Consider the following 26151-nt stretch of genomic DNA (forward strand, 5'->3'; position numbering starts at 1 on the left):
GTCAAGCCCATGCTCTGTGAATAACCTTATCAACAAAGCCAGCGCTGAAAGCGCACATATCAATAAGCTGGCCTATCTTAAGTGTTGATGCAGGTACGTCGCGATAACAACAAGAATTTTCGTGACCATCAAAATGACTAACGCAGACAGAATCCGCAAAGATTCGCTATCGCATCTTGAAATCCAAGAAGCCGTTCGTCGTGACAGCCAACCCACGTCTTCACCGGTACTTTGCACCTCAGCTGTTCACCGCCGACAGATTGCGGGGGTCCAAAAGTTTCGAAAGAGCAAGGGAAGCGCATACTGCGCGAGGCATCACGAAAGAGATCAGAACCATTTCCAGAAGAGATCGCAGAGGCATTACAGAATCTCAAGCTTGAGCACCAAATCCAACATGCAAACACGTCCGATACAGAGGCTTCAATAGCGGAGCAGCCTCCACATCCAATTTCCGAGCCTGCGCCAACACCCGCTTCGACTCCCTCGAGTACGCACACTTTTGACTCGATACTTGCATCTACAGCAACCACACCAACCTCGACACTTCCAACCCAAAAGAAAGGCAAACCCAAGCGCCGCCGCTCAATCACCCGCCCAACCTCCCTCATCAACCCCCGCAACCACACCAAACCCCCCAAACCCCAACCCTCCCCCTCCGACCCATCCGCCCTCTTCAACAAATCCGTCCGCCACCTGCGCGCCGCCTCCGCCATAAACCTCAATCTCAGCCTCACTACCTCCACCTCCACCCTCCAACCCAGCGACCCCACCACCACCATGTCCCGCCCCGTCTCCCTCCTAATCGCCTCCCTCGGCAACCCCCCACCCTACCACAGCACCCGCCACAGCGCCGCCCACCTCGTCCTGAAATCCCTGCAACAATCCCTATCCCTCCCCCCCTTCACACCAAAACACAAATCCTACGGCGGCGGACACATCTCCTCTGGCTTCGATGCGTCCCGGCCCGAATTCACGTTGTACCAATCCGCCGTGCAAATGAACGTCTCTGGCCCACCCCTCCTAAAAGCATGGAAACAATTCAGCCAACTCAGTGATGGCGCCGGACGTGTCGCGGGGTTAGTGGTGTTACACGATGAGATGGAGATACAACCGGGTGCACTTAAGGTTCGGAGGGGCAACGGGAGTGCAAAGGGGCATAATGGGATTAAGAGTGTGCAGGGGAGTTTACAGGGGGCGGGGATATTGGATGGTCTGGGGAACAGACTTGTGAAGGTGGGCATTGGGATTGGGAGGCCGGGTGGGGGGACGAGAGAGAGTAAGGATGTTAGTGCGTATGTGCTGGGGCAGTTGACGGGAAGGGAGAAGGAGGGGTTGGAGGGGACGGCGAGGGAGGTGGAGGGGTGTTTGTATGCGGAGATGGGGAGGATTGCGATGGGGGGTTGAGGTATGTGTGTATGAATCGCGCATATTGGATGACACCGCGGAATAGAGAGAGCAAGCACGTGTTTAGCGGTGTAATCTGGAGCTGCTATCGTAGCTTGATGGGTCATGGAGCCCGGCGTTTCTTCATAGACGAGATACCCATTTGTGATCGGAGCTAGGTAACTATAATTTAGATGCACCATCTACATTGTGTATATCGGATCAGAATAGAACAGCTTTGTCCGAAATTTGGTATTCTACACTGTACATGCATGCCATACAAGCGTGAGCTTTGTAGCTGAGTACCTAGCTTTCTATAGATATGTGCCATTCAGTTGTTGACGCCGTCTATACCAGAGACTCTATCCATGATGTTTCAATCGTGGTGGTCCGCTCAATTGTTTAACCGAAAGTCCTTGTTCGTCGTCCGTGATTTGCTATGTTCAGTTCGTGATTCGTAAATTCGTGATGGTTGTGGTGTGTATGTACCATGGGCTGCTTCCTGCCAATAAGCCTAAGGTGCGTCTTAGTGAAGAGCTAAAAGTTGGCCGTGGTGCTAGGGTTGCTGTTTGGAATAGTTCGACGCCATAGGCACGCACGGCGGTTACCCTTTTTTGCTGGGCCCGTCTCTCCGATTTGTGCTAGGTAGTGCGTAGATTGGTCGTGAGTCACCAGCGACAGGATGGGACGTTCATCGGCCGTGTTCATATTGGATTTGCGAGATTCGGGTGTTCGAAACAGGGCGTTAAATTGCGTGACTGCCGCAATCAAAAAGCCTGAACAGCATATGCAACGATAGGGCGTTTGATTGACTTGCAGTGGAGGCAGGGTGTTGCGACCGGACGTGTGATAGTGGACGGCCGGGACTGCCGCTCAACATCGTTTCTCGCTGGTTTGGCCCCATCTGAAATGCTGTGCTTGATGTGTTCGCACCAGGTCCATTCTCTCGCCCAGTCTATGGATGTAACAGCCTCATTGCTCACTCGGCGAAGGCGAACTCGGTGTTGTGACAGGAGGAGTTGATGGCTGTGGTGGCCTGACTGGTCCGACGGGTTCGAGTGGCTTCATGACGCCTGTCGTGTCGTAGTTGCCTCGACCGAAGTTGAATGGGGCTTGCATTGTCTCTAAAGAGTGTGTTGATTGCGTTCTCGAAGTGGTGACGGTATTACTGTTGTTATTGGGATGTGAAGAAGAACAGGAGCAGAACAGACGACGATAAATACCTTGAAGCTCGGACTTGCCTCACCTTTCATTGTTCTGAGCGGTGTCAAGCTCATTCGCCACTATGCTATTCTCGTGAACATGTCAAAGTCATGCTGGCGGTGACGGGGTGCCGCATGTCTGACGTTGGTCACAAGAATTGGAATCCCAAGACTTGTCAGCTTTCGTGTTAGTGTTCGCACAAATGCTTGCTCGCCTCGTGTGTTCTATTGACATTTCTGGAAAGGCTCTGCAGCCTTAAGCAGAGAAGTGGCTCGACTGGATCGCTGGGAAGGCGGCCCCAGAAGTAGAAAGTCGGTGAGGTTTCACTAGCGCCATGAAGCTACTGTAGCTCGATGAGGCGAACATCGGCTGGAAATGGTCAATGACCAGCTATTGAGGCTTACGCTCAATCATGTAATCATTGATCATTCGGTAGACAGCCTGAAACATATTGAAGATGATCGTGTTACATGGCAGTAGAATATGCAAAAATCGTTTTCGTTTCAGCTGACAGCCAAAGTCGCCGAAGATAAAGGCACAGCCGCGATCATGTGATCTAGCCGGGGCTCAAACCCAAAATCTCCGACATTGGAACAGGCGGTGTAACCAACGAGACAAATGTTCGGGTCTGGAGTGCTGATCATGTACTGATCAAGCTAAAGAATGCAGGTACATGTACAAGGTACATGGCCGTTGTTCTTCGGCTTCTGGCTTCGCGGAGACGGGCTGATGTTCCTGTTGGCATATTTCTAAACCACCCTTGCTCTTGTAGCAAGTCCGCTGCATATGTCATATTTGAGAATATGTCCAATCGTGCTATGGATCTGTGTTGTGGATTTATGGTGGCGCTCTGCCACTTTGGAGTCGATCATTGGTTCATTAGAGCTGTCCAAGAGGAGATAGAGTTCAACCACGCTTCGAGAACAAAAGTCTGTGTAAGGAAAGACCTTTGTCAACCGTGTATTACACTCGCAATATTCAACGCCTCGAGTCTTGCTTTTTCTGGCATGTTGTCACACATAATGAGGGCAAGCATACCGAAAACATGATGGAGCACACCTTCCGATTGGCGAGGCTGGCAACATAGGGTTCCACGATCTGTGTAACACTTCATGTCAAACTCTTGTGGCTGGCTCGGCGTCTCTGGCAAGGCTGCATACGAGAAGTCGATCGGAGCAAGAAGCCGGTAGGACGTTGCAAGAATCGAAGTGCCGTACACGAACCTGCTCAGTGCGTCAGCGTAGATAATAGACCGACTCAAAGTCGAAACAAGTACCACCATCCAGTGGTTGGACAAGGGTATTCTATCTCATACAGTTGTCGAAGCTTCCTGATCTGTCACAAGTGGCGAAGACCTCCATCGCTACAACGTCAAATGCCCAGCGTACGAGCACTGGACTCACAGTCAGCGCCTCAATTACTGAATGTTCCCGGTCGGATGGACGAATATGCTGCCGGGGTGCACTGGGAGGAGCATATTCACAGCTGATGACGATTGATGCCATCAGATGTGACTATGATTGTCCTCTTCAGAAATCCGGTCGTGGGAGACCAGTCTCGATTCATACGAACCTGCAAGTGTTGATGACGGATGGTAAGTCTGGTGTCAGCTTGCAGAAGATGGCAATTGATGACATTGTTCTCTTCTGCTTTCACGAAGATAATATGGCGATGAGCACTGGCGCAGGGACTGTCTTGAGGGTGGAAGATAGAGTCCAAAATGCTACTCCGAAGTGCTGGAGGGCTGAGGGGCTTCTGTGAGACTCCTCTATACAGCCTGGTGACTGATGCAGTATCGGAGGCTTCGTGTTGCTGGAGGACGATGCCGAGGACCATCTTGTTCTGGAAGGAATTGGTGAGTCTCCTGAAGATGTAGCTCTTCCCAAAAGCGGCTCATTGTTTGCTTCTTTACCGCGACATCGTGGGCTCAAGTACGTCGTGATATGCAGATACTACCTTGTCTTAAATGCCATGAGACCAAGGCTCAAAGCTGACATTGGGGTTTGCAAGTGATGGGACCGGTGGTAAAGTTGACAACATCGCTACAAATCCGTTTTGTCGGAACGGGAAGTTGCGATACACGTGACACCGCGTCGTTGCTAGATAGTACCAGCGTCCTTCATCCGCGGGCACAGGATCATCCCATGGCCTATGCCTCGTCTGCCACCGTCGCTGATTCGTCATGCACGCCGCATCAGCTCCCATCTCCCTCTCCTCCTCTGCGAATGTCGCGACCTACGATCCGCCCAAAATGAATTACGATGGATGAAAGAGACCATCCTTGAGGAACGACTGGGTATAACAGCCGACTGGGAAGTCGACCGCGGCGAGATATGGCGGAGAGGAAGCCAGGCTGACAAGATCCTGAGATCATGGATTCGCCGACGAACACGTTCTGAGCCTCTTCAATACATCCTAGGAACACAACCTTTCGGCGAACTCGAGATTAGATGCAAGCCAGGCGTGCTCATCCCACGACCCGAGACAGAGGCGTATACGACAGAAGTAGCGGCCTCTCTGCAACTCGTACGGACGGATGGGGATGAAGACACAGGAATTAGTTTATTCGAGGCTCATTGCGGGGCGTTGAAGGACAAGATCCAAACTTCAGAAAACGACATAGACAGCATACACTACAGTATCCTGTGTATGATGGAGGACAGTTCGAACATCAACCCTTTATACCGTGCACTCAATTCTCTACACTACAAGCTCGAGAATTCAGCACGTGCAGTTGAGTCTATGTCGTCCGACCTCAAAGACCTAGAACTCGATATCCGGAAGCACCAGACGCGACAGAGCTACCCTCTCACAATCGCCGACTTCTGCACAGGCACAGGCTGCATAGCCCTCCTCTTGCACTCCCTCCTCCGGTCACCCCCGGACAAATCTCCCATTTCAAACCTCCGCGTCCGAGCCTTCGACATCTCCCAGGGAGCCCTGTCTCTATCAACGGAGAACCTCGAACACAACATCAACCTAGGCGCCCTTCATCCTTCCGCCCGCAAAAATATCGCCTTCGAAAATCTGGACGTCCTGGCCCTGTCGCGCCTGCCACAACCAGAAATCCAAAAGCGTCTCTTTTCCAATACCGCCTGCGAGGAAGCCTCATTCGACGTAATAGTCAGCAACCCGCCTTATATCTCCCCATCCCACTTCAGGCCCGGCGGCCCAACAACCCGCTCCGTCCGCAAATTTGAGCCGCAGCTCGCGCTAGTCCCACCAGCCGAGCTAGCATTCCCACACATCGACCGCGCAGACCAGTTCTACGTTGCGTTACTACGCATCGCAGCCGCAACAAGATGCAAGCTTCTAGTAATGGAAGTCGGAGATACGGCTCAGGCGGAGCGCATGGTTGAGCTATGTCAGCGCAGCGTCGAGCACGGAATTCGCTTCAACATATTCGGCGAGGACGAGCCGGGTGATGAGCTGGGTGATTGCCCCGTGATCCTAGAGGTGTTCAAGGACGATGGCGATGTAGTCAATATATGCGAGGACGGTAGTACTATCGGCGATCTCCACAATCCTGAGGGCGTTCAATGTCGGGCGGTTATTGTGTGGTTCGATGACGATTGGAATCACAGACGGATGCTGGAAGACGAGGCTGGATTTATAGAGGAGTTCAGGTTGAATAAGTAGTGGAGGGTACGATGTTCGGCGTGACTCACTGTAGTGTTGCGGCAGAAGAGCTCAGGGTTCTTTTCTTTGTTCGATAGCCCATACTTGGTACAACAAAGACACAAACGTATATGTTGCAATGCACGTAGTATTGGACATCAAATCAACCAGCAAAGCCGTCATAGCTCAGTGGGAGAGCGTGAGCCTGAAGAACAAGCAGGACAAAGGAGAAGAGTGCACTGCCTTTGTCCTCTTCAGAATAGCTTAAGGTCGTCTGTTCGATCCAGACTGACGGCATGGTTTCTTTTTCTTTTTCCCCCTTCTGGCTTCGCTGGACCTGTAGAAAGCATCGTAGGATCAATGAGAACTATACAGGCAATTTTATCGTGGTTGATTGCCAGCTCTTTCGTTCCTCAGACGCGTTCGACCCGTCGGGTCTACCAGCCTGGCACAGCTAGATACTGGCGGTCGGTTTCTCGCAGCTACTGATTTAGAGGCTAAACGTGGCCATGTGCGTTTACACGGAGAAATGTGGCTCCTCCGCATAACAATATCCTCCTCTACACGACTCGCCCCTTCAGCCACCACAAACCAATGTGTATGCGCATGTGCAGATGTAGCGACGTCGACGCAACCAGACCTAAACTTTCATGGTCGATCTCATTCCAGCATCTAACGAAATGCTGTCATGGCTCCATTTTCAACCTGAGCTCATTATTCCCCTACCCGAACTCATTCCATCTGTTTTCGACCCTACCGACTAGGACTCAACGGCCTATTGAAACCCCCCACCCGATTCATATACTGCCTATACTCCGTCTTCTTCTCCTTCCGCACCGCATACCACTGGTTCCCCGGCACCTTCGTGTTCTTCGTGCTTCTGAACCCGCCGATCCCCATGATGTGTTTTAGGAGGGCTTCTTCGTCGTCCGGGTCTATGTCCATAGGTATTTCGGGTTTGATACCGTTGGCGTTGGGTTCGACCTTGACAGGTCTATCGTGGTTGGAGCGAGGCCCGCGTGGAGCAGGTGGCGAGCGCGTTCGCTTTGAGCCTGTTGTGCCGTTTCGTGGTGGACTGCGACTTCGGGTCCGACTACGCGATCTGGAGTGTTTGCGGGGTCGGTGGTCTCTGTCCCTGTCTCTGTCCCTGCCACCATCTCTATCCCTCCTGCTCCTGTCGTCTCTGTGTCTGTCCCTGTCGCGCTCACGATCCCTGTAATTCCCTCTGTCTCGGTCGCGACTCCGATCCCGTCGACTACTAGGTTTGTCTCGTGCTGGACTTCTCGATCTCCTCCGTTTGCGGTCATCGTCTCGTCTGGTGTCTTTGCTGTATCCGTTGCGATCGTCGTCGTGTCTACGGGTTGTTGTTTCGTGTGGGCGTGGTGATCTTGGTGAGGCTGTGTAATCTCGGTCTCGATCTCTCTCTCTGTCTCTGTCTCTGTTGTCGCGACGTGGTCGTTTGGCTGGCGGTTCGTCCATGATTGGGTGTGCGCTGGCGTAAGTGAGAGATAAGGCGAAGTACTTCGTTGAGGTGGTGTGGAAGGGCTGTCAGTCGTTGGTGGAGTTGCAAGTCGTCTTGTTTATGCGTGTCGCGTGCACCAGGCAGATATCACCGACGAGGAAAAAGTTGTGAGGTTTGTGAATGACGGAGGTGATCGTCGTTTCGCATAACTAAGCACATGACGGAATGTCGTTTTTAGGCACTACTCTCTACCGTATCGGCGCTCATCTTGGCTTTTTCGGCAAGGTACCCAAATCCTCAACTACCTCCATCATCTTGATGGTCTCAGGACAACAGCTTCATACCAGTCACTTTTGATCATTCATCTTTGCATCTCTACACGACTCATAAGGATTGAAGAGACTTAGACGCTGATTCTTGGAGGCTTTACAGACAGAAGCGCTTGTAACTATGTATCAGACCGACAAACCAATGTCCATCATTTAGTCAAGTCACTCAGCTTCCAGGTTATCAGAGGACTCATAGCATGAGCGCCGCACCAAGCAACAGCCCACCGAAAGTCGTTCCAACAATGAGGACCGCTTGACCAAACTTTACAGGCAATGTGGTTCTGGCAGCCGCTGTGCACATTAGCACTTGCTATGCTTGGTAGGACAGGTAATGTAAGCTTACCATCCCCAGTCTCAGTTCCACTAGCCGCCGCCGCACTCTCTGTGGCCGTCCGATTTCCGTTGCCTGTCACATTCGCCCCCAACGCATCTGCCTCAAGCACGTAGCAATACGGTGTGGTTCGAGACTGCTCGGCCGTATCATTCAGCGTGCCTTTAACGCAGTCGATGAAGTCATCGTAAGGTCCTTCGTACACGCAGTACTGGGTGCAGTCATCCTGAACACGAGGGGCGGTGTTGTTTTCGCAGCATGAGGTTATGTCGATGATCCATGGTGGCCAATTGACCTGGCAGACCTGACCCTTTAGCCCAGTGACATTTTGAAGAGTTGGATTAGAGTATGGGTAACAAGCGTTTGGTGCTTGAAGGTCAGGCGTACCAGTTGGACTGGTGCTAGTAAAGGTGCTTGCTTGTGACATGTTCGCTGGTACGGCTCTGTTGACGGTGTCCAGGAATATGGAGAGCTATTGAGAATGGCGTTCGCCTCCAGTGGTTATGGGCGTCTTGTTGGGTTATGATAAAGAAGAGACAATGACTAGGTCAGCAGGCGACCAAGATGAATTCAAGAGAGCATTGAGTTCAGTGCTTCGAACAAGCTTGAGAAGTCGTGGAAGGAATATTGGGAAGGTAGAAGCCTAAGGGCCACGAGGTGCGTCAATCTCCCATGCAGGCTCAGGCAAGATTGTACTGTAGATTGATTGTCGCGGCTTTACTAACCTGTCTTTGGACAAAACGATGTAACAACCAACAGACGATAAGGTGCAGGACACCTGGTCTTCTGGCTGATGACACCGGCCCTGCTCATCTGAAAGCGTTGTTCGACAGTGGTAGGGTCTCGGTCTGGCGCAGGAACGCACCTTCCCCACATATCACGCAGAAGGAAGTGCAGGTCGTCTCGCTTCCTTGGCAAGTGCTGCACCAGCTCAGCGCCAACTCCTACAATCAAACCACGATGCCCCATTACTGTTTGCTGGAGTTCGTATTTCGCGATGAATATCAAAGCACCCTCACTGCTAGGTGATGAGAGTCTGGCAATTGGTCCAGAGATGCCTGACCATTCTCTTGCTAAAGAAGTGTTGCAACGCCGTTCGCCCGACACCCCTGTCTGATAAAAGCAAAGCTTCTTCATAACGAAGTGGGCTTGCTTCAAAGTCACATGAGCCGCTGCAGGCCTGGCACGATCCTTGCATGCTGCGCTATGCAGCTCATTTCTATGGCGGCAAGGCGTTATCTGCCATGATCGACCACTAGACAAAGCAACGAGCTGAACCACCAATACCGCGCGAGACAAGATGCTGACCTAATTTTCCCGCTTGGAGAATTCAATCTGCAAGCGCCTGCCATCCCAGCTCTCCTGCTGACTCCACATGATACTTGAGTCGGAAGTCGCAAAGACACTTCAACGTCTACGTCTCCTGCGTAGGCCTAACATACAAAGCTATACTAGTCTGGAAGACGATACGTTCAAGGGAGGCAGGCCAATCAAGCCGAACGAACATCAAACATTAGCCCTAAACTTAGTGGTACTGTCGCTGAGGCATATTGGAGCTTCAGACATTGAGGCGATGGCTATAGCTCGAGACTCGAAGGCTGACAGGCTAGGTGTCGCAAGACTGGTGTGCCTTGGACAGCTCACGATACTTCACCACATCGTACGTGACAAGGCACCCGTGCTGAAATGATCAAGAGCAATCACACTCTGCCCTTGTCTCTCCAGATCTCGAAGAATCGTCGATGACGCGGTTGCTACAACTTATGGCACCTAGTCGCAACAAAGGCGCCTTCCAGCACGTTTTCGCGACGGCGCATTGATCACATGAAGTGGCCACAGCTCCACTTGAAAAGCAACTTTCATGCTGTGCACCTGTGGTCTTCACGCCTCGCAAATTGCCCAACAGGTCGATCCTGCAACGACGATTTCTGGAAGACAGTGCAATCTACAACCAGCTAGCAGAAACAACGACGCGTAGCTTGCTCTTCCAGATGGAGTGTTCTAGTCTATCGATACACCCTAAGGCATGTTTCGAAACCCCAGCGTCGGTGGCTAGGCATGCCACTAGGCATACAGAATCTTGGGACTCCCACAACATCTGCAGTGCAGCAAGCTATTAACCAACCAAGACTACACTCCAGATGACCGCGCCCCTCGTACCATGGAGATTACCCCGCGAGCCATCTCTCCTACAATATCTGTTAGCCCCTCAACGCTCTCCATCCGTTGCCTCCCAGGTCAATCTACCGCCAGCGATCGCCGCCGAACTCGTCCTGTTGAGTCCAGGGTTCTCTACTGTCCTGTGTATGGTGTCGCTGACATTGACTGGTGAAGGCTGACAGTACATGAATTACAAGGTGATATTCCCTAGCTCTGCAGGAACCGTGCCGCGTTATGGATACGTGGACTTCAGCTGCAACGGTCCTGAATTCCCCGTACCCCTGTGCAGTGGCATTTAAGCAAGACCATGCCTAGACAGACATGCTTTCGACCCCTGCATCAACGTTAGCACGACTGTATCAGGCAGTGAGCAGCCGTGTGGCTATCAGAGTAGCATTGACTACCGAAGGAGGGCAGATGATGCGGAGAGGCTACAACACGACGACAGCATATAAAGAAACCTCTTTGCGCATCGATAGGCAGTGCTCTACTATCAACACGTTCATTACCAAGTTTCAAGGTTCTCTCACGTTCACTACCAACTTTCCAGGTTCTCCTTAAGGTCACCATCCAGCCGCCATGAAGTTCACCGCCGTCGCCTCTCTGAGCCTGCTCAGTCTTGCAGGAGCAACTCCAATCATCAGCGTCCCTACCCCAGAGGAGATATATGCTATGGGACACAAGCGCTCCGAGGCACTCGAGGCTCGAGACGCTTATAATACCTATTTGTGCACAAAGAACGACTGTGGTGATTGTCCGGTCTTTTTTGGCCTAGGCTCGGTGAGCAACGTTCGAATCTAGTCCGCCAAAACTGACCATCCATGATAGGGCTATCCGGACTGCCCCGTTTATGACTCCAAGCAATTTGTCGATTCAGGCTTGTTCAACCACACCGAGAACGGTCAATTAACCGTCTTCTTCGATTTCCCCCAGCCGGACGAAGGCTGCAAGTACATCATCCGTACAGGTGTCATTGCCGGCGACAGCACCTGTGGCGCCCCATCGATAGTCGTTGAAGCCGCACAGTGTGTCCGTGCGACCCTTGAATCTGCATTTTTTGGACAGTTCTGCTGCGGAACAGGCGATTGTGGCGCTGCAGGCCTTCCCACCGCAATGGCTGGGTCCTCATCAGGCGGCTTCAACTTGATTCTCAGCGCCAACGGAACGACCCTCGAGCCACAGGTCCACGACCCCGTAACCAAGGAGCGTCGAGATCTCTCGGCGGATGAACTCAGCCTGGTCAAACGCCACACAATGAAGGACGTGGTCAAGCGATATGCCTCACCAGAGCCCGTTCCGGAGGCTGCACCAGCGCCTGTCCCTGCTGTTTTGACCAAACGCAAATGCGGGAACGGTGACTTTACGATCACGAAGCCCAGGTACGAGAGAGCTGGCCAGACCAAGGCCGTTTCAAGAAGGGTCAAATGCGCAAATACGTCCATCTGCAGGGCCGTTATGAGTGAAGAAGTGACGCAGACATGGGAAGTCAACACACACATCGACGTCTCCGACATACTGGATATCATTACGTGGTCTGTTGGGTTCTCTTACTCCAAGTCCATGTCCAGGTCATTCCAGGGTATCTTTGACCTTGGAGAGGGTGAGGGCGGTTATGTGGCATTCACGCCCATACTATCGTGAGTCTAGACCCTTGACTTGTATTGAGTGGTCAGTACTAATTCAAATCAGGTGTGTTCAAGGGTACTTCGACGACGACTGCGACCATGCGGGCGACGTCTTCGAGGCCTGCACTCCAACCAAAAGCGATGGTAGGGACGGGGAGATGGTCGGAGAACTTCGTGCGGTTATCGTGAGGTCGTGAGCGCCACTCAGCTGGTGAGCACGACCTGGCGCTGGATGCTGGCGGATCAGGACCATACGCTCGCTTTTCGCCTTTAGAAGGCACATTTCTTTCCTTACATACCACACCTGCCTGGACAGGCATTTCTCTTCTCCTCCACATGTACAGGTAAGATACTCTGTCCTAGTTGTGCCGTTAACCAAGGAGGTCTGCGCTGGACGAGGATACATGTGGATAGTTATACTCAGATACTGTATTTCCGCAATAAATTGTTCTTATGTACATACCACTGCACTTTCAGTCTCAGCTATCCAGACTGTCCGAGCATCACTATGTATTTGGCGCTTGATCACCGTAGTCCGTCATGGTACAAATACCCACGAATTTACATTTCCCCTCTGATCTCACCACAGGGGGCCTCGTGAGTAGCTATACGGTACAACCTAGCACTTAAAGCGCACACGCGACCTTGCCACTTCCGAGCCCGCTACATACACGCTAAGCCAAATCCAGTTCAAGTCCCTCCACCCACCGTCTTCCCTCTCAGCCTCAGGCACAAATTTATGAATTATTGCAATCGACATTACAGTAAATGTTGATGACCGGCAGAGCCAGTTCGACCACGCACATCGAAGACTATGTAGTAACTTATAAACCTCTGTGGGGTAGCCTTGATGACAGAATCTATGCACCACACAGATGCACCACGAGACACATAGCCGAAAACATAACACACACCACTGCCAACAACAGAAACAGCAAAAGCCATGGCACACATAAACCTCTCCCATCGACGAACCCACAACACCCTCCTAATATCACGGCTCCTCAACCAACGAGAGGGCGCCTCACCATTCACGCTCGTCCTTGACACACTCGAGCAGCCCGCGAAGCCGTTATTGCGGGAGTATATACGGAGAGCACAGGTGTGTACCTACTATAGATTCTTCACGCGTGCATTCGAGCACAGCGTAGAAGCTACACACGTTACTCATATTGTCGATCCTAGCTCTCAAAAACCCACACGATCTTCCTCTCCTTCGAGACACCACATCCCCCCACCGGAGTCGACACCTTTATCTCATGCTGGAATAAATCACCCCAGCAGATCGCGCAAGCCGTCTCAACGGCTATCACCACAGCGAATAAACGGTGCCTGCTCCTGATTGACTCGTTGACGAGTCTGAGCAGAGCATCCGTGCAACCAAGGACTGACGTAAACCTGACGGCGTTCCTCATGTCTCTTCTTCAACCACCGAGAGGTTCACAGGCATCGATTTCTCTAGTCGCGGTTTACCACCTCGATATTCCGATGCAGACTGCAGCGAGTCCATATTCGCCGAGTCCACTTTCATTGCTGGAGTATCTTGCCACAACTGTCATCACAGTCCACTCCCTGTCAATCCTGCTATCTGATAAACAAGCTCGTGAGCGCAGTCTCGGCGCGCCATCATATGGGCTAGCGGAGGAGAAGCAAGGTGTTCTGATTGGTCTGAAACCGCAGAGGTCTATCAGAGCTGAGCACCGAGGTATTGTGCTTCAGCTTGAGCATCGTCGGAAGAGTGGGCGAGGTGTGCTTGAGTGGTATTTCCTGCCAGAAAAGGTGCCGGCTAAAGTGTCGCCGTCTGCGTTCAAAGAAGTTGTCTCATTGCTTGACGACCATCCATTGTTCAGGAAGGTGGAGGATGCGCCACAGCAGGATGCTGACCAAGATTTGGCTGATGTGACCTTTTCGCTTGGTTTGACTGAACGACAGCGACTTGAGCGCGATGGAGTTGTGCTGCCGTACTTTGATGCTCAGAAAGCTGGTGGTGGTGGTGGTGAGGGTGGTCGTATTTTGTATGATATGGGCGCTGAGGATGACTTCGATGAGGAAGAGGATGAGATATGATATTCTGCCTCCTCTTCATATTTTGATGTCTCGGTCGTTCGCCGCTCGTTGTCTTTGGCTCAGGAGAACCTCCAGTAGAGAAAGAACAGAACAAATAATCCCAGTCCTGCGAACGGCCCATATTGCTTCAACATCAGTTCCCAATTGATCCTCACGGCAGCCTTCCTGTACTTCTTGCTATCCTCCCGCAATCTCCCACTCATCTCACCCATCTTCTCCAGACTGTCCCCTCTGTATAACAAATCCTCAATATTCTTAGTCATAACCTTGGTCACATCCTTCAGCTCATCATTAAGCTTATCCAGATTACTGCTGGCCCTCGCATCCTGATACGTCTTCTTCGTCTTCTGAATGAACCCATCAAACTCGACATAGGCGTAGGGACGCAGGGTCGCAGACAGGTACTGTCCCGAGGGGTAAATCGTGGTGAACTCTTGAGCAAGATCGGAGAGGTACGTGAATGCGAGTTTCTTCGGGTAGGACCGGTCTGTTATGCAGAGGAAGCACACGCTGTCTCGGATAGTGTAGTAAAGATTATAGGGTCCGCTCTCAATTGTGCATTCAGACGCCGAGTTGCGATTTAGTCTACGGAAGATGAGCTTTGCTTGTGATTTGACTTCGGCAAGTTCGTTCTCGGTCTGTTCGTCGTCGACTGAGGCGCTGAGCATAAGGCCATCGAGCCGGGCTGCAGTGAGAGTTAGTCATGCTCGTTGTCGCAAGACTGCCAGACCGCCCAGTAAACTGGGATGGGAACGGAGTGTTAGGGCTTTGATTTTGTAGTGGGAAGGCCACCGCTACGTCCGCGGCCACATCGCTGTTGTCGCGCTCCACGACGGACAAGGCAGAGTACACGTACCTATCTGCGTTGAGGCGATCCCTGAGACTACCATGTTGATCAATATTACTTTGCACGAGTTTCCGGTATTGTGTCGAGTACTGGTTGGAATCCGGCCACAATCGAAGTGCTGCGGAAGTTTCTTGCAAAAATGAGGGTAAAACGTGGGAAGGACAGATATGCGCAGACGAGATGTGTTCGTGGTGTTTACCAGGAATCTGGAATTATTTTGGCAGCTGAGATTGCTTCGTCATAGCGCAACTCAGAAAGGACACTTGGGCGCACTTGCCTCATGAACGCTATCTGAAACGCACGTGCTAGGAGTCACGATCTGATCATATCGGGTTTCAGCCTTATCTACACCTGTCGCAAGGCTCAGTCTGGAGAGCATCATGATCATTAACCCCCTCACAATCTTCTAAGCATCGCCCTCCAACGAGCACATGGTGCGGTTTCTGCATAAGAAGCATCGCCCTCACGGAGCGCACACCTATGCCACATCCGTGCCGAGCGCTGTAGAGTCACACACGACCGTTCGGAAGGCCCAATGCTCTTCACCTAACTCCTTCGTAGCTTCTGGTCGTCGACTGGTGCTCTGTGCAATTTGGTAGCTGTCTCATGTTTCGCGCAGTTGGGCAATACCGGCGTTTGCCGAAGACATGACAGCCCTACCATGAACAAGGCACCTCACGGCCTTCAGAACCCTCTTTTCATTCGCTTGTGCTCGATCCTTCGGGGGTTGCGGAGATAAAACCCGCTTCAAGCAATATTTGAGAGTACTTCTAGAATTTCTCGTACATGTCGTGAATTCGCTTACTGGGTACGAGTAGATATTTCTTCTGCTTCTATCCATTAGCTTTGATCCGTGCCCTTTACCTAATAAGGCATACCGCCTTCAACTTACATCTTGACAAGCGTGTTTCAGCCCAATACATACAGTACCGGCAAATTAGTCCTCAGCATCGTTCATTAGCGTCAGCTTCTTGATTGTTGCTGTACCCGCTCAGTTCGATGAGGGAGTGCCAGCCTTGCAGCTCGCATGTATGGCGCGCTTAAGCGCTCCTCGCGCGTAAGCACTACGCCCACCACAGCGCAGCCTTGTGACAATGTATTGTGCTACCACGAACACCCCACAATTCTCGTGATGGCCGAACCTGAGCGGTAAGGCGATGCCAAGTGATCCTTCGGCTGATGATGTAATATTGTAAAACGCAGTACTGCCACTTTGGCGCGAGAGGACTACGTGCCTAGGGCAAGGGCACACTTTGCCCCCTGCGTGTTCCTTGGGCACGCAAGGCCATGAACAGACGAGGCAGACCACCTCCAAGACAGCCTGAAGGATCTGGTGTGGTTGCATTGCGTCCGTGGGACAAGACGATAACAGTGTGATCCGTCGCTGCTGTACTTATCTCGAGCTTACCACCAGAGCCGTTCCCAAGGCAATGTGTAATGCAATCTCTCGAGAGTGGTTGTGCCAGCTCAACAGTGCTTATTGTGGAAGGCGTATGGTGAAAGAGTGGCTTGCAGGATCTCTCACGCGCTCCGTTATTACGTTTCGCCGTTTGCTGGTCGCCATTGCACCTCGAACAGGCAAAAGCATCAGAATTACTGCGTTGAAGTCTTTGCCGCTTGTATCGCCCCTATTCTGTAATGGTCTCGTCCATAAGGTTGAACGCGAGAGGAGAAACAGCGTTTAGTACGAAAGGCGGATCATTTGCCAAGCTTGATCGGACAATGAGAGAGATCCATGCCGACGGACCAATCGAATACCCTGCAGATTCCGGTATCCAAAGAACCTTTATGGTAAGCGATGAGCTGACATACCTCGGATGGACCTTTACAGGTCTATACGAGACAGCAGCCATCCGGGTGACAGCCTAAAGCGGCAAATACAAGGCATCTCTATGCAGGAATTTCGCGTTCTGGTGGTTCGCATGGCTTACTCAAATAGGCTTTTTATGTATCTGCATATTTTCGGCCACAGCGCGGTGACCGCGCCATATATAGGTCATTGCTGAGAGGCCGCAGAAGTCACGAATATGAGCCCTAGACTTGAGTTTTCGCAACATGAGGGTAAGGTTCAAGATGAAGACCTTAGAACGTATATGTGATGTTTTGCCTGTTCCTTATGCGACAGCAAAACGCCGTCGCAGATCCAGATCAACTGCCTATTAGGCCTCCTGCCGCACCCCAAAGCGGTGGCCCTAGCTATTGTTTCGAACAAGCCGCAGCCAAGAATTAGACCATGTGAAAGTCAACAGACTCAACATGAGTTTGGTGGAGCCAGGACTGACCACGGGTCGAGGCGATCGGTAGCCGACAAACAAGCTCGAAGTGTGACAGTAGTAACCACTAGATCAGGTCGTCATGACTCTTCGTGTACTTCGTCAATCGTTCCCACTCCACTTGTAGCTGCATCTGTGGGATTCGCAGGTCTGCCACTTTGCGAGTGTTCACTGGCTGTAGGCGATAAGCCTGCAGGCTCGGGTAGTGCTTCTTCTCGTTGACAGTTGTTCTCCAGAATGTTCGTCCACTTCCCACTCTTGCCTGCATGACTGTGCTTGAGATGTTGTCGAAAATGATCCGCTCGATAGAACTTCTTCGTTGCGTTGCATTCTCCAAATTTGTGGACGTTGGTCAGATGCTCGATCCTTTCTTCCCAGTTGGGAGGCTGGCTTGAGAATTCCTGACCACAAAAGCCACAAGAGTCGGTTGCCAAGTTACGAGGATTTGAAAGCGCCGCGGGGTGGAAGGCGGCCTGACATGTTGAGATCGCTGCACACGACCAGGATTGTTTCCGCAAGTGGAGAGAATTTTGGTGTCGCTCGGCTTCGTTCTTGTTCTTGAAACGGTTGTTACAGTATGCACATGTATATTGTTTCTCGTTCTCATGAGACCTGGAAGACTGTTAGAGTAGCTGTGGACGGGGTGAATAATGCGTACCTCAACTGTTCCTCGGTGTCAAACTTCCTAGGCTTTTTGGGACAACATGAACATATCCAATGGTTGCCAATGCGTGACAGCGCAACAGGTGGATCTCCTTGCGCTGCTATCTTGTTGGCGGATTCAGGAGCTCTTCTGAGGGGCAATATTGCGACACCAGAGGTGCTGTTTGCTGACGTTGGGGATGCAAATATCTGCCGACTTGGCTCGCGTGATAGTGGGGCGTCCAAGGATGAAGTGCTGGTCATGCTTGAAGTACTTGATAGCATGTTCGACGAGGCATACGAGAAGGCACGGTTACTTGACGCCGTAGAGGAAAGAGATTCTGGCTTTTGCTGCTGGTTTGCTGCTGCGGTTTGCAGATCGGATCTGCTTTGAAGTCGTTTGAGAGGTTCGGGCCTCTGATCATGACATGTTTCACGAGGTGGTGAAAGTGCTCTCCTTTTGACACCGTGGTACAAGGCTGGTTGAGGTTGCTCCTCTATGAAGCTGTGTGCACCTGCAGAGTAAGCAGAATCGTAACTCCCACGTTCCGAGCGTGCTCTATTGTCCCCTAGGCCATGCGTCGATCCAACGCGAGGCCTTGTTGACATGTCTCGCCCGAACAAGTCAGAATCAAGTCCATACGATGTGCTTTCCGAGGCAGGGCTCCGTGGGTCCATGCTGTATTCGCGCCAACTAAACCTAGTGGCGCTTGACACGGCTGAAGTAGGACTTGTCATGTATTTGTCCCATGGGTCGGATTCATGAGAAGACCGTCTCTGGAAGTTCGGACCTCTTGTTTGAAGTGAAAGCTTCGACGGATGGTCTCCTGAATTTGACTTGGAATGACCAGGCGAGTGCGACTTGCCAATCCTCAGAAGTAAATGCTTGTCGTAGGCGTTTATTGCTTGGTTCTGATTTTGCTGCGCCAGAGGCTTTTCACTATGGAGTCTGCTCATTTCATTGAGTTAGAATCGTCCGCCACGAAGGGATGTGATTGATGTTTTCAGGTTGAGATGGAACGTGCAGGAAGAACATCTCACCTCTGATTTATGCCTGATGATGAAGGAGGCCTTCTTCTTAGACTGGGGACAGAACCTCCCGTACGTTGCCACGTTAATGGCGATTGAACGTTGTCATCAGTGTCCATATCCATGTCTATATCTTCATCTTCGTCCCCGGGCAGCTGAGCACGACCAAATAAGGATGATCCGGCCTTTATTGGTGCCAATCTGCTGTGACCGTGGACCTCGTTCTGATAATTCCATGCAATATCAACGCCATCATCAAGATCGTGAATATATCTTGGAGGGGGTAACGCAGGGGGAACATCTACCATTCGTGCACCTGGTATAGCCATGCTTGTTCTTGTCCGACCAGATTCGGAAGAGGTTTGAGAATTGGAACGTGACGGGTGTCGCCGGTGGAGCTTCGATGTGGGAGGCGGGAGAGCTATTGACGACGCATGCGGAATGTCCATCCTCCTCTTTTAGTCTGTGGAGTTTTCTTCTCGAGGTTCCCGTGGTGGAGGTAGCAGTTGCTTGCCAGGCGGAAATTCTAGAAGTGCTGTGGCTGCCAACCTCATCACAAACGCCCAATGGTGCACGCCAGCCAGCTGAGGAAACAGATTCGCACACGATGATCTTTTCGTGTGAGTCCACTCTCGAGAGGCAAATTGGTTGCAAGCAAAGCTGAATCGTACGCACTCAAGGACGAATCAGCTGTGCCGACCTTAGTGTTGCAGTGTTCCCCAGCGGTAAGGACAGTATATGTTCAAAGTGGGAACACTATTGACTCTTCACCTGCTTACAATCCTAGCCCGAGTTGTAGCATGGATTTCGGGTTCAGGCAGAGCGGTGGGATGGGTACTCGAGGTGATGAGGAGGCATTGCTAGAGTCCCACCAACTTGAAGCTAAATAAGGCGCATCGTAGGTGGTCGAATGGAATGGGACGCAAGACACGAGTAGGTCAAGCAATAATGATGGTGGGTGAGAACTCATCGAGTAGGATGTCGAGCTGCATGCCTGGCACTCGAGTCGCATTTACCACTTCCCAGCTCAGCCTTATTTCTAACGATTCCACGAAAAAGACGACCAGGGTAGAAAGTAGTAAGTCTCGCGCAGTAGGAGGACCCCACAGCGGTTTCCGTCTGATCGGCATGGTGCGCTCAGCTAGCGTGTACGCCGAGCCCACCGACGGTTGCTGGTGGGGCCTACAGCCCTTCACCTTCAGGCCCGCTCAAGCGCGCTTTTTAAGGCTCGCCGACAGCGGAGCTACTGCAGCTTTTAGCTCTTTCAAAACACTTGTATTGTCAATACCGTTCACTACTAGTACCTAGGTACTCACATCCATGGATGGGAATGCGCCGCTCGCAATGATACCCTCTTTTCAGTCCTGGCTCAACCCTTCGTCCTAGGATCAATATGGCCTGACTTGCTCTCTTCTAGGATTCCGACACTCTCGCTTCTCGCTTCACGAGCCTGAGGTTGTTCTATAGCATCGCAGCAAGATGTTTGGGCTGTTGCTAGGTATCAAATACGTACCGTGTTGCTGAAATACTGCAGAGCGGAAGAGAAACAACGCGGCCAGCGCTGTTTGTGGTCCTCGAAATATTGCTGGCAAGTCTTTGCACTATCGGAATGTCGAATCAAGCTATCTTCCTACGTACGATATTTGGCACCCTACTGAAAGCTCTGAGTTTACTAGATGGAGGCCTCTACCAACCTGACTCGGGCAGGCTCAACCTGAGATCAGGACCCAACTGTATAGCCAATCATCTTCGACATCTTGTACGATCTGATAATGGCATGACCACGTTCGGGCACTCCTATTGTCGCTTTTGCTCTGACACGATGACTTTAACCACATTGCCGCGCTTGCATGGCATATACTGTATATGATCACAGACATGTTTCACCAGGAACGGCATTATCGACAGTTGAAGTGCTAATAAGGAGGCGTAGCTTGGTATGCGACGTATGATTGGCGGACCAGGAAGCCAATCACTGTGCTGCCAGCAATTAAATCATAGTTCACTGCGTCCCGAACCAAGCTGCAATGTCAAGCACTACTCGGCCAACCCTCGTGATCGAAACACTGCTCCGGTCTGCCTGCCTCATAGAGTTTTTGCCGACAGGGAATATCCCTATCCATGATTTGCGGACATGAAGCTGGGTGAGCCTCGGCCGGGGTGGGCCAAAAAGCCATAGTTGTGCATTAGGCTCAAGGGTGCTCGGGCTATATTATTGTTCGCGGAAATGATGGAGCGTTCTCAAGAAGGCATCTGCAAGTCTTGTTCAAACAGCCCAAGCACATCGGCTCAACGCTACTGACCAGCGCATACAATACTACAAGCTCTGGTGCGCCAGAGGCGTTGTGCGGCGAAGAGCTTGGCATTGCTTGGACCTACCGTGCCGGGACACATCAGCATGCAGCCAGAAAGCTGGGAGCAATCCAGCTGAGCAAAGGAGAGACAAGGTTCTGGAAGAGTAATGTTTTCGATCACAGTTCAGTGTGGCGCGGGACGACATTCACCGTCGCCTCATGTAACATGCAGCGATCATGGGCAAATGTAGCAACGGAATGAGGACTTCGATGCATCCAATCCTATGTCATTGCCTGCACAAATGAATCTGGTAAGCTACGTTGAGCAGCGTTGTTCTGGCAGAGAGCAAGGGGGAGGAATGGGGAACGCGACTAAGCCACAAGTCCATGACTAAGAAAGTGGCGCAGCGTGGATTTTTGCCTCGGTCAGCTTTTGCCGGCTCCATCCTTTCACAATTCAAGTTTGTCGTTGCATATCGACAGCCGGCCACGACGATATCCTCGACAGCATCCTTCAGCTTATCAAACAGCCAAGGAAACATGGATCAGCCAATGTTGGACAAATGTCCAAACCACAATCTCTATATTGGAGGGTACGTCTGCAATCGCCGTCACACAATGTTGCCACAACATCAGCCGCACAAGGCTGCAGCTCGCCTGCCACGCAAGTCACGCCTCTGACTCTATTTCAGGTTTATTGGTCTACGACGCACGCAAGCACTGAAGAATTGCAACATTACACACATTGTCTCTGTGCTGGATTGGGAGTTCAAAGATGACGCTCCACTCATACGCGGCTATCAACACCTGCACATTCCAGTGGACGATGTTGAGGATGAAAATCTTCTCGAGTGGTTCCCAAAGAGCAATGCATTCATCAAGCAGGGATTGAATTATCGACCCAACAATAACTCGAGCCATGACAATGGCGTCGACAATGTTGATGAAAAGGGCAGTGGGGTCTATATTCATTGGTAAGCGCATTCTCCTTTTTTTCATGCTTTATTGCCACTTGCGTTCGACCGAAGGCCTATTAGGTGCCACAACCATGGTTCCGGAAACAGGATGCAGGATGCAAACGGAAAGTTCATCAGTCTAGATACGGCAGGGGAACCTCGATCATGCAGCCAGCGAGTCCGTCTTGGTGCATACGAGGAAGATCGGGGGGTAAGAGTCGGTTCTCGTCTGACAACAGTATTCGGCAAGGTTGAGACGGGTACCTACGCGCCAATACCCGTCAGCAGTCACATTTCAGCAGTCACGTTCTAGGGTCACAGCCCTAGGGAAGAGAAGCAGATGGCGGACTGGGACCTAACGTCGACCAGTTTCTGACAAGCTCCATCACCCTGATCCCGCGCCGTTGCAACGACCTGTCACTCTCGTCAGGACGGACGTTTGGTAATGTCGTATGCAAGCGCAGTGGTCAAGTTTCTCTACTCTCATTTCTGACATGAAGCGCTGGCTGGTTGATAAGCGAGGATAACCGAAGCAGGTTGCACTCGGCCCTAGGTGGTTGACACTTGTCGCCTCGACATTTGGCATCCGACCACGCAGGAGGTCAATCACATGAGCGTTTCTCCAGTCTGGGAATTTTTACATATGGGTGGACACGAAAGCTGACTGTGTATGAACAGTGCGATGGGCAAATCACGATCTGCTACCATCCTATTAGCCTATCTACTATGGTCAAGTCGGCAGCATGCCAAAGTCAACGAATCAGAGGACATGGTCTCACTTCCACCAAAACCATTGTCGGTTATTGAAGCCCTGGAGCTCTTACGGCAAGGACGACCTTTTGCAGAACCCAACGAAGGCTTCATGAGTCAATTGCACCTCTATGAAGACATGGGTTGTCCAACTACGGATCAAGAACTAAGGTCACACAAACTCTTCCGTCGATGGATGAACAAGCGGAGCGTCGAAGAGAGCCTGCGGACACTGCAAGCTCCTGAGATGGAGCATATCAAATTTGAAGACGAGTCTGATGAAGAGGAAGGTAAGCACATGGAAGAAGTTGCGCCAGGTGTGTTGGCCCCTACAGGTACAGAAGAAGGCAAGGCGCTGTCGCACTCTTCACAACAGTCATCACCACAAGTGACCATCAAGTGTCGCAAGTGCCGGCACATACTTGCCACAACCCCTTTCGTTATCGAGCACAAGCCTCCTCCTCATAGAGATCCAAGTGACCAACAACCGCCACATCTCGAAGGCACACCGTTACCACCTCCGCAATGCGCTCACATCTTTCTGCACCCGCTGTCATGGATGCGAGAGGTGCTCTCTGAAGGTAAGATGGAAGGCCGTCTGACTTGTCCCGGGAAGAAGTGCGGTGCCAATATCGGCAAATTTGCCTGGACCGGACTGCGCTGTTCTTGTGGTGGATGGGTAACGCCAGGATTTGGTATCAATAGGACAAAGGTCGACGAGCAGGTCAACCGCCGTCCACAAGCGGGAGCCCAGCAGTCCAAGTCGGGTGCAGAATCTGATGTGGCGTCGCTATCGTCGTCAATGTCAGGCTTGCGGTTCCCACCTGGCGCGAAGAGACAGGGCAATTTGTGATAGGACTGGTCACCATATTTGAGATACCTGTCGCAGCACTGTGCCAACGTTCTCCATCATGCCACAGAATACATCCTATCGCTTTCGGCAAGGCAACAATGTGAAGTACGACGGGACGACAAGGTCTGGTACGCGCGCATTGGTCCCGACTTATTGCCTGGGAATAGTAGCGAGCCCGGTTTAACATTGGCAGATGAGTCGGAAATATTGCGCGGAGGCCGCAGAAGCGGGCCGCTAGCTCAGAAGCCTTGGCACCGGTATTTATGGGCTCGGGAGAGCAACCCAAACCGTGACGAGCACTGTCAAGTCATGGCGCCTGCCGGTAGAAGTGGCTTCTAGTCGGGATGTTTCTGGTTAGGATCAAGTGATGCTGGCGCTGCACGCCATGTCGTTATTTACAAGGTATTACAGTACATGCCATGCGTTAGGCGATAAGGCACCCCTGGACGCTTGTTGTCCTTAGTGCCGCCCCGAACCGGAATACAGAACAAGCTCGATGCTTGAATAGTTTCAAAGGGCGGGAAGCGTGGTCTGTTGCAAGCTATCACTTAGTGCCATAACGTGTCTACAAGACCAATCATGCGTTCATGTTGCTCGCCAGTTGTTCCACGCTTTGCTCGCGTCCTCAGCTGACAAATTTCCCTCCGTCTCTGGCGCCGCGCTTGTTGATCCTTGTTAGTAAGGGCTTGTGTCATCCAAGAAGGTGGGAATTGGGGGCCGACAGAAGCCGCCGGAATTAGATAGGCTAGCACGTTTGCGGTAGGAGTGGTGGGTTGTAGCTCGGCGGACGACACTTGCTTCTCTAATGCAAGGCTCTTCTCGATTCCTGCTGTACCTGGCAGTGGCGATTTCACACCACGGCCTTCTCGAAACATCCCAGGATGCCCCAAGTCTCCAATGGCTCATGACATCTGCTTGACCGCTGCCCATGATTATGGCGTGCTAGAAGCCACTGCTTGTTCTCAATTGGCATTACATTTCCATCTTCCGCCCTGTTCCACCCCCAAGATGGCCGACACCTCAAGCGACATCGCCCTTCGGCGCAGCAGGAAAGAACGTTGGGTCTTTCATTCGTGACTGTTCACGCTTGGCTCTTTCCATATTTGTCCGCCGATCGAGTCTCATCTGGTAGAAATTCCTGTCCGTGCCGTCAGCTGGACTGATACCTTCAGAGTACAGACGCCGGGTAGGGTAGCAACTGTTGCGACCAATGCACGTACCTGTGAAGTGTGTACTGACGAGGACCATCGTCGGCGACCGGGGTACTAGTACCAACCTTCGCATCCAGGGCTTTGAGCTGCAGAAGAAGGAACGGTGAGCGTCTGGCCACACTGCAAAGCAAGGAAAACCGAGCCGACGGAGCATGAGGTGAGGCATTGGGGACTTACTTTCTGGTCCTTCTCGTCCTCCGCTGTCTTAGCAGGATCTTCTTTCTTCTTCTCGTCCTTGCCTTTCTTCTTTAGTTTCTCCTCGTACTCCTTAATGATTGCTTCTGTTTCCTTGGCGAGTTGTTCTTGCTTCTTCTTTTCGGCTTCGGCCTTTTCGTCTATGATTGGAGTAGCGAAGCCGCGGTCTGTCAGGTGGGATGGACACGTGTAGAAGAAGTCCTGACTGGATCGTCAGCATGCCGTACGGACATGATGTGCAGTGGTAATTCAAATAGCTGATAGTCGCCTCGCTCGAAGGCATTTGTGCCAGGGGTTGGGTTCAGGTAGTCCATATACTGCTTGCCTACCTTGTTGTCGGTTGTGATGAGCACTTTCGTACTCGATCTGTGGCATACGAAACATGCTTTGCTGGATGCTTCGGCAACTGTTCTCAAATTGTATTCATTCGGAAACGGAGGGTTCGCCATTATGGTTTATGATATGCCAGAGAGAATGGCTATGCGGGGTATGTCACCGGAGCTCATTGACCCTCATTCCATTCGGGATATTAGCTGAGCGCGTCATACCATGTTTCACATGAGAGTTCGCTGTATAGTCATTGGGACGTGTTCTGCTCTACGCATTCACTGTTGAGCATCTGGCTATATGAGGCTGGCAACTGACCGAGATCACGAGGTCCATCGCCAACCTTGGGACCCAAGAACGCCACGCCTGAAACGGCATAGCGTCAAAACTGTGGCCTGCCGCTCCCGTGTTGCGCCGAGCGGAAGTCGTACTGGTGGTACTGTATTCGAGGACAAGTGCTCAGATCTTGCTCCGTACGATGGGGCTTCGGGACGATATCGCATTGATTGACTTTGAGACGGAGGAGCGGACAATGAAGCTAACTAACAGCCAGGAAAGGGTAAACCCCTATCCGGAAGGACCGCGGCCACTCCATG

General features: G+C 51.7%; 9 protein-coding genes and 1 non-coding gene across 10 annotated transcripts; 6 read left to right on the plus strand and 4 right to left on the minus strand.

Moving 5' to 3' along the window:
- Positions 1-87: 87 nt before the first annotated feature.
- PMZ80_005611 (uncharacterized protein) lies at positions 88-1404 on the plus strand (the record flags this gene model as incomplete). Its single annotated transcript, XM_064874030.1, has 2 exons — positions 88-93; positions 208-1404. The coding sequence occupies 2 exons, from the start codon at positions 88-90 to the stop codon at positions 1402-1404; spliced, it is 1203 nt and encodes a 400-aa protein (XP_064729752.1).
- A 3447-nt stretch (positions 1405-4851) lies between these two features.
- On the plus strand, positions 4852-6225 carry PMZ80_005612 (uncharacterized protein; the record flags this gene model as incomplete). Its single annotated transcript, XM_064874031.1, has 1 exon — positions 4852-6225. The coding sequence occupies one exon, from the start codon at positions 4852-4854 to the stop codon at positions 6223-6225; it is 1374 nt and encodes a 457-aa protein (XP_064729753.1).
- A 154-nt stretch (positions 6226-6379) lies between these two features.
- Positions 6380-6501, plus strand: PMZ80_005613. The gene has a single exon. It is a non-coding gene; the product is annotated as a tRNA-Phe (tRNA).
- A 456-nt stretch (positions 6502-6957) lies between these two features.
- Positions 6958-7683, minus strand: PMZ80_005614 (uncharacterized protein; the record flags this gene model as incomplete). The annotated part of the gene is made up of 1 exon (XM_064874032.1): positions 6958-7683. The coding sequence occupies one exon, from the start codon at positions 7681-7683 to the stop codon at positions 6958-6960; it is 726 nt and encodes a 241-aa protein (XP_064729754.1).
- A 502-nt stretch (positions 7684-8185) lies between these two features.
- Positions 8186-8753, minus strand: PMZ80_005615 (uncharacterized protein; the record flags this gene model as incomplete). The annotated part of the gene is made up of 2 exons (XM_064874033.1): positions 8186-8286; positions 8339-8753. The coding sequence occupies 2 exons, from the start codon at positions 8751-8753 to the stop codon at positions 8186-8188; spliced, it is 516 nt and encodes a 171-aa protein (XP_064729755.1).
- A 2312-nt stretch (positions 8754-11065) lies between these two features.
- On the plus strand, positions 11066-12308 carry PMZ80_005616 (uncharacterized protein; the record flags this gene model as incomplete). Its single annotated transcript, XM_064874034.1, has 3 exons — positions 11066-11266; positions 11315-12123; positions 12176-12308. The coding sequence occupies 3 exons, from the start codon at positions 11066-11068 to the stop codon at positions 12306-12308; spliced, it is 1143 nt and encodes a 380-aa protein (XP_064729756.1).
- A 746-nt stretch (positions 12309-13054) lies between these two features.
- Positions 13055-14178, plus strand: PMZ80_005617 (uncharacterized protein; the record flags this gene model as incomplete). The annotated part of the gene is made up of 2 exons (XM_064874035.1): positions 13055-13213; positions 13297-14178. 2 exons carry the CDS (start codon positions 13055-13057, stop codon positions 14176-14178), a joined length of 1041 nt encoding a protein of 346 aa, XP_064729757.1.
- A 59-nt stretch (positions 14179-14237) lies between these two features.
- Positions 14238-15068, minus strand: SEC22 (SNAP receptor; the record flags this gene model as incomplete). The annotated part of the gene is made up of 2 exons (XM_064874036.1): positions 14238-14863; positions 15035-15068. The coding sequence occupies 2 exons, from the start codon at positions 15066-15068 to the stop codon at positions 14238-14240; spliced, it is 660 nt and encodes a 219-aa protein (XP_064729758.1).
- Positions 15069-21803: 6735 nt separating this feature from the next.
- YVH1_2 (tyrosine protein phosphatase yvh1) lies at positions 21804-23822 on the plus strand (the record flags this gene model as incomplete). Its single annotated transcript, XM_064874037.1, has 3 exons — positions 21804-21856; positions 21956-22237; positions 22898-23822. The coding sequence occupies 3 exons, from the start codon at positions 21804-21806 to the stop codon at positions 23820-23822; spliced, it is 1260 nt and encodes a 419-aa protein (XP_064729759.1).
- A 1020-nt stretch (positions 23823-24842) lies between these two features.
- Positions 24843-25677, minus strand: PMZ80_005620 (uncharacterized protein; the record flags this gene model as incomplete). Its single annotated transcript, XM_064874038.1, has 4 exons — positions 24843-24981; positions 25043-25119; positions 25211-25429; positions 25456-25677. The coding sequence occupies 4 exons, from the start codon at positions 25675-25677 to the stop codon at positions 24843-24845; spliced, it is 657 nt and encodes a 218-aa protein (XP_064729760.1).
- Positions 25678-26151: the final 474 nt, after the last annotated feature.

This window comes from Knufia obscura (genome assembly GCF_036327395.1).
Source record: "Knufia obscura strain CCFEE 5817 isolate CBS 148926 chromosome Unknown scaffold_6, whole genome shotgun sequence".
Taxonomy (NCBI): domain Eukaryota; kingdom Fungi; phylum Ascomycota; class Eurotiomycetes; order Chaetothyriales; family Trichomeriaceae; genus Knufia; species Knufia obscura.